Source organism: Corythoichthys intestinalis, chromosome 7 (assembly GCF_030265065.1).
Source record: "Corythoichthys intestinalis isolate RoL2023-P3 chromosome 7, ASM3026506v1, whole genome shotgun sequence".
NCBI classification, from domain to species: domain Eukaryota; kingdom Metazoa; phylum Chordata; class Actinopteri; order Syngnathiformes; family Syngnathidae; genus Corythoichthys; species Corythoichthys intestinalis.
In genome coordinates, this window is record NC_080401.1 from 14,479,157 (window position 1) to 14,495,876 (window position 16,720).

At 40.7% G+C, this 16,720-nt stretch overlaps 1 protein-coding gene across 1 annotated transcript in view; it reads left to right on the top strand.

Moving 5' to 3' along the window:
* The first annotated feature begins 2,254 nt into the window (after positions 1–2,254).
* fbn2b (fibrillin 2b) overlaps positions 2,255–16,720 on the top strand; it is a 139,099-nt gene continuing 124,633 nt past the window's right edge. The window contains exons 1-2 of the mRNA XM_057841188.1: positions 2,255–2,402; positions 10,273–10,602. Of these exons, the coding sequence (XP_057697171.1) occupies positions 10,418–10,602 (185 nt within the window). The 5' untranslated portion in view covers positions 2,255–2,402; positions 10,273–10,417. The remainder of the gene's footprint in view (positions 2,403–10,272; positions 10,603–16,720) is intronic.

Sequence of the window (16,720 nt, forward strand, 5' to 3'; positions counted from 1 at the left end):
TAAACTTTACAGAGAGGAGACCATTATTATAGTTGAGCTGAAATCTACCACTCGCAACTTAAAAACAGGAAACACAGGCCGAATATCTATCTAGCTATAATGTTGGCTACTTTGTAACGTTATGTGTTTTGTCAGATTTTTGTCCTGAAGCTTTTATGGCAATGAAATTTACGTTCAGATGGATTATCAATATAATCCAGAGGTGCTAAATAAACAATTTACATCATAAACATACATAAGCAACTTGGTCAACGTTGAGAGAGTGGCGTGCATTCGAGTCGACTGCAGCCAAATGCTAGGTGTGTGCATGAGGAGAGGTTTCCTTCGTGTGCGTTCGTGAAAAAATATAGGAACATCTTACTTTTTAAATGTTTTAATTTTTTATTTTAAAGAAAGTTTGTGTTTTCTTTAGACTTTAATTGATGGGGTCTTGACAGCTTGGATTAGTTATATTTTATTATGTTTGTGTGGTGACAGGCTAGTTAACAAATAGGCAGTCAAATGTTAGCAAACTAATGTTAATAGTTAAGTCTACGTTTTTACTATATGCGGTTAAATATTATTTTGTTTTCTTCCAAATCGATCATTAACTTACCTTTGAGCAAGCATAAGTGTCCTTGGGTGACTTTCCCGACATTCAGTTATTTATGTGGTCGACACAGAGCCTTATCTATAGTGTGCATTTGGCGAGCCTTATTTTTGGCTTTAAAAAGGCACCAAAAGAAATTCCCTCCCCTCAATCTTTCAGGGTACCTGGTGTTGGAATTACAGGTACCCCACGCGCAGCATTAAACCATCGGGATTTTACTATTTTAAAGTTGGAAACAAATTTAAAGCAACAGTTAGAAACTTTTCAGTTTTGGTCAATTTTAGTGACGCCGGTGGACAAAAGCGGTAGTTTTTTGCCTTCAGGAAGACTGCGTTTCCCATGAGAACCAGCCCCATGAGAACCAGCGCTGTGTTTCCCATGAGGACCAGCGCCCGCCCGCACAGTGTTGTAAAATCATCAATCAATCAAAAACAATCTCCCGGTCACCTGTAGATGGATTAAACAACATTTCTGTTTCCAGTGGCTGTGTGAAGGTTGAATAGTAATAAGGTAATGAGTCCACTTGTGGCTAAACAATAGCATATGACAGTTAGCGACCGTGTGGCTTAGTGTGGCTCAGCACTGACAAGTTCGGTTGGCGGGGGGGTGTCACGCCACCGAGTGAAAGCCAGGCCAATGTTTATTCTGTATATCCTGAGAGCCTCGCTTTTTGCCTCCTCAGACTAAACTTTTTGTCTCTTTTGTTGCTCTGCCATCTTTGCAGAATTCGACTTCCGTCTTTATAGAGAAGTGGGAAAGGGGAAAGTAACATATGCTGTAAAGTATTTTTTATTGTGTGTAGGAGGGTTCCTGCCACACTCCTCAAAGTTAATTAGTGCCGGTGAAAGCGATATAGACCCCCTCAAGATATAAAAGTGGTGTCATTCAACTAGTTGTCAGTCGACATATTATCACAAATGTTATGAAAAAATTTATAAAGGTAGAAAAGTTACCTAGTGTTGCTTTAAATCACGACCACACATTATTCCTGTGCAACTCTATGGCTAGGTTGAAGATTTTTGTGATTTGGGGGCGCAGTTTTGCGATAGGTCCATTGTGGAGAAGAATTTTTTCGGGTCAACACCTAACTAATCACAGCTTCAGGGGGATAAAGTTTGTAATTCATTTGTAACGTATAATTTCTACAGATCTAGTTCACTTACAGGATATACAACAGTACCCTTAAAATGTTACTTTTATGAACTAAAATATAGTAGGCTATGTGCGTTGACACATTTTCATAATGCATACTTTAACCTCCAATTAAACTGGCTGAAGAAAGGTACCGTTTTGTAAGTGGACCTCTTGTGTCAACAGGTATTGAACTATCGGAGTGTGCTGCCTGCAATGTGAGAGTTTAAACTAACATTTTTCTGACTTGGAGTATATTTATATACTGTCACACCCCAATCGGACTCCATTATGACCCCCGTCACCTTTCTTTTGTTGATAAAGTGAGCTCCTTTTCCACGGGCAGATGTGAATGCAAATACATCTTATCACATGTATGGTGTCCTGGTGCCCTGGAGGAGGGATGATAGTGACGTTAGAGCACTGCTGGCCCCTGTTACAACAACTCCAGGAGCCTTCTTGAGGAATGTGGTTTGTCCTGTAGACCGTTACTACCCCCCAACCCCCTCATTTTTTGTACTCCCTCCCCTTCTCTCAGACAGGGCAATTCCCTAACCTTTCTCCTCTTATTTTCCTCACAAGCCTATAGTAGTAGAATATTCCATCCTTGGGTCGCATACATCCCTGCCTCTTAATTCCAACAGCGAGCTGCTCGACGTCAAGGCGCTCCGATTGTTACAAGGTATTGCGGGCATGCTTATTAGTAATCGCATGACAAAAGAGGGTATAATGTGACTTATTCAATGACTTCGAGGGGTGACTATTGTTCCAGAAACCATTGCGCGTTTCACGGTGGATTAACTCATCCACGGAATGTATTCACTTCAAACGTGCACATGAAGATGCTCCAAAAAAAACGCCTTTTTCTTTATGCGCATGTTTGAAAACAACGTTGGTGGGGACGTTTTAGTTCGATCCTCTCCCCCGGCAAAAGTACAAACTTTCTTACTTGTGCTACTTTTGGTTCACGCTGCGTTTAATGACGCGCGTAGAGGCTGATGCGTATTTCCATTCATATTCTGCGAGGGCTCAGTGATGCAGTTGTGGTGTAAAAATACTCTGTAGTCATTCGATTTGAACACGAAAAACACAGTTTACAGCAGGGTCTCTTAAAAATATTGTAAAATGTAAAAATACACAGCATGTTTAATTTCCCCCTCCAGTGTACAACTAAATACATGGCAGTTAATTTGGATTAATTTATACAGTTTCAATTTAGGAAACTTGAATTATATTTCTCATGTTAAGGCACATCTGCCACACAGTTCTGACGTTCACAGGGCAATTCTCATCCTGGTATTTTTGTAAAGTTTGCATGTTTTCTTCAGGTTGTCTTAAATTGCACGAAACTTTGACACGTTAGGCTCAATGAAAACTTGATATGGCCATAGGAATGGAATGTGAGTGAATAACTGGTTGTCTATTTGTGCCCTGCAAATAGCTGGTGTGAAGTCAAAGATGTTTCTCATATTGTTGCTCAAAATCAGTTTCAATTACTCATAATATGACAACAAAAATGAAATACTATTCATTCAGAAATGGTGTCTAAATACTTTGAAAGCTGCTGCTGAGTAAAATAGTAGTTTATTATGCTGCTGCATAGTATAGGAATTCCCTTGCATGTATGCCCTCTATGGGTGGAGATTAAAATAACATATGACAACCAGAGCAGAGTTTGACTCTTGGGGGGCGGACTCTTGCCTCCTCAGGTGTACCGTAATTTTCGGACTATATGGCGCACCTGACTATAAGCCGCCACCCACCAAATTTGGCAAGAAAATGGCATTTGTTTCATAGATGAACCGCACTGGACGATAAGCCACAGCTGTTTTAACTGTAATATGGGATATTTACACCAAAATGTATTAAGCAGTACACGTTATTTAAAAGTGGCATCATAAGACTGTCATAAGACCAAATGAACAATCATGAAGCTTTTGCAGCCAACTGGTTCAAGAAGCATCATTTGGCCTTCACTGCTCCCTGGGAGAGAAAGTCAACCTCTGCTGCCACCTGCTGTCAACACTGTTGTTGTCCAACATGCCTCCTAGCATGCATTGCAGTGCTACAGATAACAATCCAAATTCATGTTCTATGTTTGTTATATCTTATAGTTGCTGTTTCAGTTGTTTCATATTTGCTAGTTATGGTATTTGGTAACACTTAATTTGACAGTGGCACCATAATGCTTTCATAAGACCATCATAATTATGACATGCCACTCCCATGAGCTTCAATGAATGCTTATGACAGATGTCCTTTTGTGTCAACTTTGTGACTTTTGAATGAAGGTAAAAGTTCCGAGCTGGACACAAATGGAGTTAGTGACATAATTTGCCAGATGACACTTAATGACATCTGTCATATGCATTAATTAATGCCCATGATAGTGTCATGTCATAATTATGATGGTGTTATGATGTCGCTGTCAAATGAAGTGTTACCTATTAACCCAAATAAATCAACAAATAAGCCGCACTACACTATAAAACGCAAGATTCGAAATAAAGGAAAAAAGTAGCTTATAGTAGCTTGTAGTCCGAAAATTACGGTAATTTTGGCTAAGCACAACAAAGGACCGTCTCCAATGATTGTGACATGATCTGTTTGAAAAATAATTTTGATCCATTATGAAATACTTTGGAAGATTCTTCTTCATTTCATTTATTTTTGTTGTTTTATTGTTTTACAACTTTTATAGACAACATTTTACCAGCTAGGTCTTTATTTTAAAGGGGAATTTTTGACATTAGGCTTAATTTTCAGGTAGCGAGGACTTAATTAGTCAGTGGAGTTGATTTCAACAAATTCCGTGCAGTTTGCTTAGCAGGCACCGTTGACTTGCACTAGATTAGCCACTCTGGAGCCTTAAAACTAACAAAAAACTAACAAACTTCACGGAAATCGTTGAACTCAACCTCATCGACAAATTAAACCCCCACTAACTCAAAGATTAAGCCATCTCACAAATTCGGAACTTCCCACTTTTAATTCATTTAAAGGAAAGTAAATTACATGCAATGACATTTTTTGGCCACCGAGGGGCTCTGACCCACCCTGCAAAGAAAGCCCGCAAACAGTTTGCTGAAGACATGTCAACAAAGCACATGGATTACTGGAACCATGTCCTATGGTCTGATGACACGGGCGGGCCTCTTCAGAAGAGGCTTCCTCCTGGGGTGACAGCCATGCACACCAGTTTGATGTAGAGTGTGGCGTATGGTCTGAGCACTAACAGGCTCACCCCCCAACTCTTTAATCTCTGCAGCAATGGCACTCCTGTAACGAATCACATGCCATTTTGGAGGGAAAATGACAAGCAGTACTCAATATGTGTATATATATATATATATATATATATATATATATATATATATATATATTTATACAGTGCCTTGCAAAAGTATTCGGCCCCCTTGAACTTTGCAACCTTTCGCCACATTTCAGGCTTCAAACATAAAAATATAAAATTTAAATTTTTTGTCAAGAATCAACAACAAGTGGGACACAATCGTGAAGTGGAACAAAATTTATTGGTTAATTTAAACTTTTTTAACAAATAAAAAACTGAAAAGTGGGGCGTGCAATATTATTCGGCCCCCTTGCGTTAATACTTTGTAGCGCCACCTTTTGCTCCAATTACAGCTGCAAGTCGCTTGGGGTATGTTTCTATCAGTTTTGCACATCGAGAGACTGACATTCTTGCCCATTCTTTCTTGCAAAACAGCTCGAGCTCAGTGAGGTTGGATGGAGAGTGTTTGTGAACAGCAGTCTTCAGCTCTTTCCACAGATTCTCGATTGGATTCAGGTCTGGACTTTGACTTGGCCATTCTAACACCTGGATACGTTTATTTTTGAACCATTCCATTGTAGATTTGGCTTTATGTTTTGGATCATTGTCCTGTTGGAAGATAAATCTCCGTCCCAGTCTCAGGTCTTGTGCAGATACCAACAGCTTTTCTTCCAGAATGTTCCTGTATTTGGCTGCATCCATCTTCCCGTCAATTTTAACCATCTTCCCTGTCCCTGCTGAAGAAAAGCAGGCCCAAACCATGATGCTGCCACCACCATGTTTGACAGTGGGGATGGTGTGTTCAGGGTGATGAGCTGTGTTGCTTTTACGCCAAACATATCGTTTTGCATTGTGGCCAGAAAGTTCAATTTTGGTTTCATCTGACCAGAGCACCTTCTTCCACATGTTTGGTGTGTCTCCCAGGTGGCTTGTGGCAAACTTTAAATGAGACTTTTTATGGATGTCTTTGAGAAATGGCTTTCTTCTTGCCAGTCTTCCATAAAGGCTAGATTTGTGCAGTGTACGACTGATTGTTGTCCTATGGACAGACTCTCCCACCTCAGCTGTAGATCTCTGCAGTTCATCCAGAGTGATCATGGGCCTCTTGGCTGCATCTCTGATCAGTTTTCTCCTTGTTTGAGAAGAAAGTTTGGAAGGATGGCCGGGTCTTGGTAGATTTGCAGTGGTCTGATGCTCCTTCCATTTCAATATGATGGCTTGCACAGTGCTCCTTGAGATGTTTAAAGCTTGGGAAATCTTTTTGTATCCAAATCCGGCTTTAAACTTCTCCACAACAGTATCTCGGACCTGCCTGGTGTGTTCCTTGGTTTTCATAATGCTCTCTGCACTTTAAACAGAACCCTGAGACTATCACAGAGCAGGTGCATTTATACGGCGACTTGATTACACACAGGTGGATTCTATTTATCATCATCGGTCATTTAGGACAACATTGGATCATTCAGAGATCCTCACTGAACTTCTGGAGTGAGTTTGCTGCACTGAAAGTAAAGGGGCCGAATAATATTGCACGCCCCACTTTTCAGTTTTTTATTTTATCCAATAAATGTTGTTCCACTTCACGATTGTGTCCCACTTGTTGTTGATTCTTGACAAAAAAATTAAATTTCATATCTTTATGTTTGAAGCCTGAAATGTGGCGAAAGGTTGCAAGATTCAAGGGGGCTGAATACTTTTGCAAGGCACTGTATATATGTATATATACATACATACATATATAGGGTGCACAACATTATAAGGCGCAGTAGTAGTAGTGATAATACTAATAGTTGGGGTTGAGTTATGCATCCTCTAGATGGGGCTACGCTAAAGGGAATGTCATGTCATGATTAACCAATATTAATCCATATATAAGGCACACTGGATTATAAGGCGCACATTCTATGTTTGAGAAAATTGAAGGATTTTAGGCGAGCCTTATGGTGCAGAAAATACAGTAATCTTGAAGGCTCCTTATTTGTGGCCAACTTAGTCATTTTGAGAGTAGGCTAAGAGGAGTAGGCTTATATAGATACACTATGAGTAGTAACATGTACTGCCTTCATTAAAAGGCTTGTAATTTTTTTTTCCAGCTCCAGACATTTTTTTTTTTTTTAGTCCAATATGGCTCTTTCATCATTTTGGGTTGCCGACCCCTATCATAGACTTAAAATACAGTATACTACTAAAGATTTACCCATGCAGTTTTTTTCACAGCATGTTGTGTAAATGTGCTCTTGTCACTGCTGTAATATAATGGATCAGACACAAGAATCGTTTGTGCCGCAGCACAATTCTCTTATGTCAGGAGCTCTTTATCCCTTGGTGGAAAAGTAATACTGTGATATGCAGGAATACTCACACTGATTGGCTATCATGTTTTCATCTCTGCCAAAATGCTGTCCCGTCAGCATCTTTGACTGCTCATCAACCGTGTCGAACATGAGGATTTATCCCCCTCTAAGGTATATGTGTCCAGCCTTATTTATACTGTATGTCCTGTGGTGGGATCCATGGCTGGTAGAGTCTGACCAGGGCCCCACAGTTCTTTCTTCAAGCTGTGGTCTTTAATGAGGAGGTGAAGAGAAAATAAACTCCATTCCAGTTGGACCCAGGGTGTCTTTCACCCGTAGCATACCTCCAAAACTTCACAAATGGAAAAATATGTATGAGATTAGCTAACCCAAAATGAAAATGATTAAAAAAAAAATCCCGCTTGTATGAATTACATATTGAAAATAATTGGTATACTTAACAAGTAATTTGTCTTCACCTATTAACCATTCTGACGTTTGCCTGTGGAATGGCATTTTTTTTTTTTTTTCGTGAAACATGTTATAGATCAAATGTTGTTCTGACCTAACCTTTTACTTCTCCACTCTTCAGAATTATAAATGTGAGTCCCTTCTAGGAAGGCACAATTATTTTAGAGGTGAGATTTCAGATGTTTTAGGTAGATAGGCTATGATAACCCTTTGTCAAGGACTAAATATGGTCATGAATGTTATACATCAGCCACAACATTATGATCCCTTTTCCAGATGTTATTATGCATTAAATATGCTATTGTGCCTAAAATATTTATCATGCCTACACAACCCCACATGTTTGAGCCTCAAATACATATCCGGCTAAAGCTCCGGTAGCGGGAATATATCCCACCAATTCGTTGCAGGGCTTTCCTCTTTGTGAGAGTCGCCGCTAGCCTCCAGCTAGCTCATGAGCTAACAGGCTTCTGGGGCTTCTCTCTGTCGAGGGACAGGCAATGGGCTCTTCAGTGGAATTAACTCCTTGCTTGGGTGTTGTGTGAGTATGTGGGTCCACCTCACAGAGACCTTTCAGACACACGTTATTCAGCTTGTCTGGTCAAAAGTTTTGAGACTCTTCACCATTCAGTTGGATGAAAAATGTCTCAAAACGTTTGATATGGATGAATATGTTTCCTGCTGGTTATATTTCCTAAAAAAAATTTGCATTCTTATGTCAGAACGGCAAGATTAACGCTATACGTTATGTCCACAAAAGTGTTGTTTTCGTCAACGATGACAATAATGAAAATATTCTGTCAACGAACAAATTTTTCATGACGATGACGAGACAAATGCCAGCTTTCGTCTGACGAGACGAGAACGAGATGAAAATGGGCCATAGTTTCCGTCACGCGTTCACAATGTGTAACATTTTTATGTGTAGTTAGCTTGCATCATAGCAGTGTCTGGTTGTGTCGCTCGTGTGACGTGCTGCACCCCCCCCAACTCGCCAGTGTCCTTTCCAGGCTTCCTTGTTTTGAAACATACACAGTAAGATTTGTTTTATCTTGGCAAGAAAGAATATGCAATGTTGCTTTAGCCTTTAAAGGTCTGTGCTGAGTGATCATCACACATTGAATGTAACTTGTAGCATTAGCAATGCATTCACATTCGCATCAGCATTAGCCTGATACTAACGGCGAGCGTCCTCTTGAACTCCCGGACAACTTTTATCACATACAGTTCGTGGCGTCCAGGTTGGTATAATTAATTGTAAATAATACTGTTTTCCTGCTTAGTGTGTGTTATCACCAAGTTGTTGCCTTGTAGATGCTACAATATGTGCCCGTCTGTCATGTTCATTTGAAATCGTTGGAAACCTTTATCTATTTATTTATGGACTAAATCTTAATTAATTTTACAGACGAAAACATTTTAAGTAAACGACTACAGTCATGGACGAAATTATTGGCACCCCTGGAATTCTTCCAGAAAACACATAATTTCTCACAGAAATTAATGCAATTACAAACATTTTCTGAATGAATGTGTTTATTTCTTAGATGTGCATTGGAAAAACACAAAACAGCTGAGGAAAAAAGTCAAAATTGACACAATTTAAGACAAAACTAAAAAAATAGGCTGGACAAAATTGTTGGCACCCTCAACTCAATATTTGGTTGCACATTATTTGGAAGAAATAACAGAAAGCAATCGCTTCCTGTAACCATCAATAAGTTTTGTGCACCTTTCAGATGGAATTTTGGACAACTCTTCTTTTGCGAACTGTTCCAAGTCTCTCAGATTTGAAGGGTGCCTTCTTGCAACAGCAATTTTGAGATCTCTGCATAGGTGTTCAATGAGATTTAGATCTGAACACATCGATGGCCACCTCAGAATTCTCTAGCGCTTTGTCTCCAACCAATTCTTGGTGCTATTTGAGGTATGTTTGGGGTCATTGTCCTGTGTGATCACCCATGGCCTCTGACACAGACCCATTTTTCTGGCACTACATTGCAGCCCAAAACATTTTGATAGTCTCCAGATTTCATGACTCCTTGCACACAGTCAGGGCACCCAGTGCCAGAGGCAGCAGAACTACCCCAAAACATCATTGGACCGCCACCATGTTTGAATATAGGCAATGTGTTCTTTTTCTTTGTAGGCTTCATTCTTTTTTCTGGCACTAGGTGCCTTTACAGTGTGCAAAGACTCATGAAATGAATGAGGTCGTGGGTGCTCCAAAAGGATACTGACCCAAAACATACCACAAATAGCCCCAAGAAAAGGTTGGAGACCAGTACCCAATGCCGAGACTTTGTACTTAAACATGATTTAATATGTTCTTTTCTTTACTGTAATATGCAATGAGAAGAAGTGTTGTCCGCCGTAAAACTAATATGTTGCCCACTGTAGGTACGGGCCACTTTTTCATTGAAAACCCGAGAGGCATATTGAACTTCTGTTTCTTTTTAATGTAGACTTTCATCTCAATTTTCTTTTCCTTCCAGTCAGGACTTTGGAGTGCACACCAGGACTTGGTCTGGAGCCAGGTCTAGATTGTTCCACTCAGTCTGGGTCCAAACAGTGATCATAGTGTCTGAGAGGGAACAGTCAAAATCCCGTGTTCATTTGGAGGGATTGCCAGCCGGACCAATGGGATCAGGGAAGCTGGCCCGGGTGTTGCTGGGATGGGTAGCGGTGTGTCTTGCACCAGTCCAGGTGGTGTATAGTCAGACCGCAAATGGGAATGGGCCGATCCAGGCCAGCCGCTTCACGCCCTCCACGGACCAGAGAGAGGGGCAGAGGGTTCGGCGCCGTGGCCATGAGACACTGAGAGGGTAGGATAACTTAATGTATGCTTTTATACACCACTTTCACTTTGCCTTCATGCCAAATTATATACATTCACCAAAGATCTGCTTCTCTTTTAAGAAAGAAATACTCCAAACCATGTTCGAAAGGAACTTTTACACAACCATTGTAGTTTTGCATCTTTAGATAGGTTAATGGAAGCATCTCTACAACTGCGACATTTGATTCACAGGTGTTAGACTTACACTTTCACACTGTTGCGAATTTTTGAAAAGATTTCAGAGTTAATTTTAAACCATAACATGGGTCACAAAAAAAGCTGAAAAAATGCCTGCATAGGACTATCTTAAAGCGGCTTTTGTATTTTACTACTGTCATGTGAAACATTACAATGAAATAACCTCATTAGCAGAAGAATAGAAATTTGCATCTACTGCAGTTCTAAACATCGTAAGACCTTTATAGACGTATTGTATCAAGGAGCCTAAGACCATAAATGAGTCGACCCCCTCTGATTTCCTGGCAGCAGCCTTTCAACCGCTGTGCTTTCTGGTGTGTGGCCAGCCCGCCTTATATCAAATTATGCCCCGAAATACTAGTGCATTGTTTTCCCCAAAACAGCACACGTTTGACCTTTACAGACTGCCTGGCGTGCTCAACTCTCCACGTGTATTTACAGCAAATTGAGATTTCATGGGAAAAGGAGGAACAAGCAGCTTTGTATATGTCCCATGTGGGGAAGATGAGGGAGAGCGTGACCCAAATTCTCGTGTGTGTTGGTTATAAGCCGGGGAAAGTAGTTCATAGCCACTGAGGGGTGTGCTAAGTTAAGGCAACTGATTTGAAGAGGGTGTACTGCTTGGAGTGTTAGTGCTGTATAGACCATGGGTGAGCCGTAAGACCTAGGACACTGACCTATGTTTAAGAATGTTTGTAATGTTAACTCAAGTTAATGATGAAGGCAATTAGAATGGAAATTGCTGCTAAATAGAAACTAATTGGAGAGAGAAATACGTAGCTAGTGTTTGTTTTTCATACCATGTGCATGTATGAACACGTATGTTTTTAAAGGTGTTGTTTGTTTGAGTGTCTGTGTAATGAACCAAAAAGGTCACATCAGCTTTCAGCTGCATTCCCATTACCCCACCTATTGCCCCTCTAACCCACCCCGCCGTCATATTCCAATTCTTCCACTTCGAGGAACGGGCAGCATCAGTTGGTCTTTCATTACTAGTCAAAAAAACACAAGGCACGTTTTGTTAGGCTCCGTTTTCAAAATCTGTTATTCCAATCATGCTCCCCACATGTCCCAGCATACGGTTGCCCTTGTGCCAAGCCACAGGAAATGAGGTAGTCCTATCACCCAAAGGACCTATGAAAAGGGACGTTTGTTTCACCGTTGTTGGTGACAATGCAAAAAGCACAGTAACATGATCGTTGCACACATTTTTTGTTCTATTAACTATACTGTGTAAAACTCAAGAATGAGCAATGACATATTGCTGATTGAAAATGTTCATTATTGAAACAGCTATTACAAATATTAAAAAAAAAAAAAAAAAAAAAAAAGAAAGAAAATGGATGTCCAGTTTAAACACGAAGGCAGATGTCTAATGCCCCTTTCCCAATGAAACTAGTGGGTCAACGCGGGTTTTTTCCAAGCCGATGCAACCCACTAGCAATTGGCATTTGGCACCTTTCCCATTGACAAAAAAAAAATCCGTGTCTTTTTTTTTTTTTTTTTTCCACCCGTCTAACCCCCCACCCCTCCTTAGCAATGCGTAAGGTTACGTGATGTCACCACGCTAAAATGCGCATCGACAATTCATTCAGATCAAGGAAGTAAACAATGCAGAGCAACATGGAAGCTTCCTTTCCGTTTGTGTTCTCCGTTTTCATGCTTTTTACTGCCCTCAAAATGATTGAAATGCAGCAAAGGATCAACACTCTGCTTGTGCTGAGGCAACGTAGGCGATGTGGAATTCTTCTTCTTCTACTAGCTTTGTTATGAGCATTGACGTAACTATGGTTGTGGGGCGTGTTAAATGGGAGGCGACTGGCACGTTGTTATGACGCATCACTTAGGAGCCTACGTCACCACGTAGATTAGGGTGTTGACTGATGACCCGGGGTTTTGCTTTCACACTGCATGACGATCAGAGCCGAGGTGATTTTAACGCGGGTTGCTTGGCGGGTTGATTGACACAGGTCGAGACGGGTCGCTGCACCTTTCCCACTGCCACCAAAAGCCGATTGTTAGTGGGTTGACACGGGTTTTTTGTGGCCAGTGGGAAAGGGGTATAAGAGTCCATATTTGGGCTGGACGATTCTGTCTTCAACATCTGGATTTTGATTTACGCATATCTCTGACTTTTGTATCACAGTAAATATGTGATTGTGCAATTGCATATTATTCCAATTATATTCCCTCTTTTCATTTTTTAAGAACAACAAGGCAACAATAATAGCTTTCAGACTTGCATTGTGAAGTTGTCAAAACATTGCAGGGATTGGGATAAAAGTCTTATTGAATGCATTTAAAAAAAATTTTTTTTTTTAGGCACGATGTTGGACAACAATAAAAATCCTTCAGTGTTAGTACGCCACCAACACCAGGTCTTTTGGATGTAAAATTTGACTGGTCATTTTAATGTTAGTTGGCAACTGTAACTGTAGTCTTACTTTCCACAGGAGCTGATGTCAGCTTGCCAAAGCAAATATGCTTTGTGTTTATTTTTTTTCTTCATTCCAGTTTGTCGCCGGCTGGAAAATGATTTATAATAGTTTAAAATTTGAATTGAGTTACTAAGGCTAGGTTCAGACTGCAGGTCTTAATGCACAAATCTGATTTTGTCGTGGTTTTCCGACTCACGTGAGGCATTAACTTGACGGTCTGAACGGGACAAGTCAAATAGAAGTGGACCATTTCAAATCGGATCTAGGTCATTTTGGTATGCGGTTAAAATCCGATCCGGGGCCACATTTTTCAAAAAGTTGCAGCGGTCTAAATTCTCAAAGTCTCCAAAATCGGAATTCATCCAGCAATTACGTCAGCAAAGATTGAGAGAGGCAGGGAGGATGGCATCAGCAATTGAGCTGTGCAGTAGCGTTAGCGCCTAGCTTGAATTCAGGGTTATAGGCAGGAGGCAAGCTTCACCACAGTCATAAAAAATATAAAATAAAAAAAAAAAGGATAAGCCAGAGAATTCTCGGTTTTCTTTGTGTGCGCCGAATGCGCAATATTTCAATATTGTTTACATGGCCAAGAGTTGGTGCAAACTGACCGTATGTGTGTGCGTCAGTGCATGCATGCGTTCTATCTAGGGTTGCCCACAGTCCTGGATTGTGCGGGACATTCTGGCATTTAGGAAAGTACCAGTCAGAACTTCCTAGGTTCCAGGATGTCCCGCGCAATCCGGGACTGTTGGCGACCCCAGTTCTATCAATCCATATAAACTTTGTATATAAGAGTAAACTGGGGTTATTTATTTCTGTTGTGTCCTCTTTTTGGAAATCAAAATATGATCACCCTAGAATGACGAAGAGCCAGCATGTGTAGTCATTTGTTTTGATGCTTCTACGCATGCGGGTCAGTTTGCTCAGCGCATGTCAGACTGCTAATCAGTGCGGATCATAATATTTGAACGGACTCAATTGAAAAGGGAAGTCTGAACAGGCAAAACATTGATGAAAAATCAGAAATGTACATGAAGACTTGCGAGCTGAACCTAGCCTAAGCGAAAGGTACACTACATTGACCAAGTATTTGCCCACCTGGTCTTTAGATTATATAATCTTTTTTGTATGATTCCTGACTCTGTAGCTCGTGAATAGCACCACTGACGTCATGCTACTTTACAGAACAAGAAGGCTGATTAAAAAAAAAAAAAAAAAAACAATACTCAGGCACCGCAATGTTGATTTATATTTTGTCTGGTTACCGCTTGTTTTTTCGGAACCGGTAGTGAATTTTGGTACCCAACCCTAGACCCTGCCCTTTTTGCTCTAGGATATTAGGTGCGGGAATACATTCTACACTCTATGAAATTGGAATATGTCTGTGGGATTTTTTTTTTTGTCCATTCATCCAGAAGAATCAGATGTTGCATAGTTTGATAAATTAGAGTCATTCAAAGTCCTCCAAGCAACATTTTAGTGGTATTAGGGGATAAAATGAAAACTTTCCCACAATGTTGTAAGCATAGATTTATCTAAAATGTCTTAGCTATGTACAGTAGATGTAGCATTAAGATCTAATGTGTCTAAGTGATCCATCTCAAGGCTTTTGTGGAGTTAATGTTTGTAAAATTATTATATTTTTGATGAACATAAAGTGCTTGGGGAAATTTAAACTATGTGGTAGGGAAAACTTAGTTGTAAATGAGTCGTTCAAGGTCACCAATTTACCTCAAACGATATGTGATACATGCAAAAGTCTGCCGTGCATCTAAATGCTTTCATCCGAGTGTTGTAACCAATCACAGAGGACTGTCAGTAACTGTGCGTGTGGCAGATGGAGGGTGGTTAGAGTAATGATGGCCATTATGCTGGCCTTGGGCTAACGTTCAGTGTTTATTTGCTGGCGAGAATTCTATATCCACAAATCTGTCCCTGGTACAGCGGCTAGTGCTGATGCTGACTAGTTTTGACTCACAGGTTCCCACAACAGACTGCTGCTTGGTATCAGTCCATTCTGTTTGTATCTGATCAGACTTTTGGCTTCATGCCTTGAATGCTTTAATTGAAGCAGGATTTTTGTCTTTGCGGGAAGGTCTATGAATGTTGCCTCAGATGCGTCATTAAAAAAAAAAAAACAGATTCCTCATAATTTCGAGGAAAGATTTCCCACATTTTACTGTTTCTATGTCTCAAATTAGTGTTGATGATAAATGTACTGTGGCTGATTGAAGCGATTAAATCTTGGCTGGGAATTCTTGTGTTCAAACATGGCTTGAGAACTATTTCGGTCTGTGTATAATAAGATGAAATCTTAAGTGGTAGACCAAAACCTTTTACAACTGATGCCACTGAAGAGTCCTATTACACCTATTCTTAAAGTGCGTACGACAGGATAAAAAAAGTCTTAAATAGCATTATTATGTGAAGTACAATCATATTTTGAGACGATTCGACTATATACAACAATTTGGCAAAGCGCAGATGACGAGAAATTAGTTTTTTAATCCGTCGTTTAGCCACGCCTACCATTATAGGGCTTTAGCGGCCCCAACAGGAGGATGACGTCGGCAGGGTCAAGGTTTCATCTGATTTGGAATTCAGCCCATTGAGGGGAAATTATTCAGAACAAGAAAAATGGAATGAAGAGAGAAATGTCATTGTTTCAGTCGCTCTACTCCAATATTTTAAGTACGGCATGGTAAAATTACTCCATAATGGTCAAAACTGTCGACTTCACTTTTACTGTCGCACGTCCCGAACGATATTTTATGACACCCTTGTTAATCCGGCTTTTGTCATTTCCCTGCCCCGGCTTCGGAGAATGTAGACAAACCAAGCGGCGTGACAGCTAGCCGACATGCTAACCCGAACCGAGTGACATCTCAAAGTCTTATTTTCACTTTTTGAAGTGAAAAATCACACAAAACTAGCCCGGATCATATCACACGCCGGCGGAGTTGTCGGTTGTCTTCGCTGATTGGCAACACGCCCGGCAGCAAGCAAGTTACAGCTTGTTCACCTGCTGCGGACAGGAGAGCTCGCCGGGGAAGCAGCTGGAGAGTACCGCCGGACAAACTGGCAGACAACGGAGGAGCGCGTAGCTGCCACATGAATATGGCGTAAAATAATGCTTGACTACACGGCGAAGGCGTAAACAGTTAGAGAGCGGTGTGCAGTTGCTGTGCCGCTAACATGGTAGGATGTGTCTGAGGAAAACTTTTCTACATGTCCGTCCATGATCAAACGTATGTAAATAGTCCTCTATTTAAAGAAAGTTTGTGTTTACTTTGTAATCATTGTATTCGCGGCCATTTTTAACACAAAGTGGTTGAAAATTTGACAGAACACCGGGCACATGAAGAGGGCAATAAGCCCAGTATAGAGGGGTGTGTGGAAACAAGCCGCCAGTCATCGGCCGAGTGGCATTCTCGGTGAACGATCAGCCACAAAATGCAAGCCACCTCC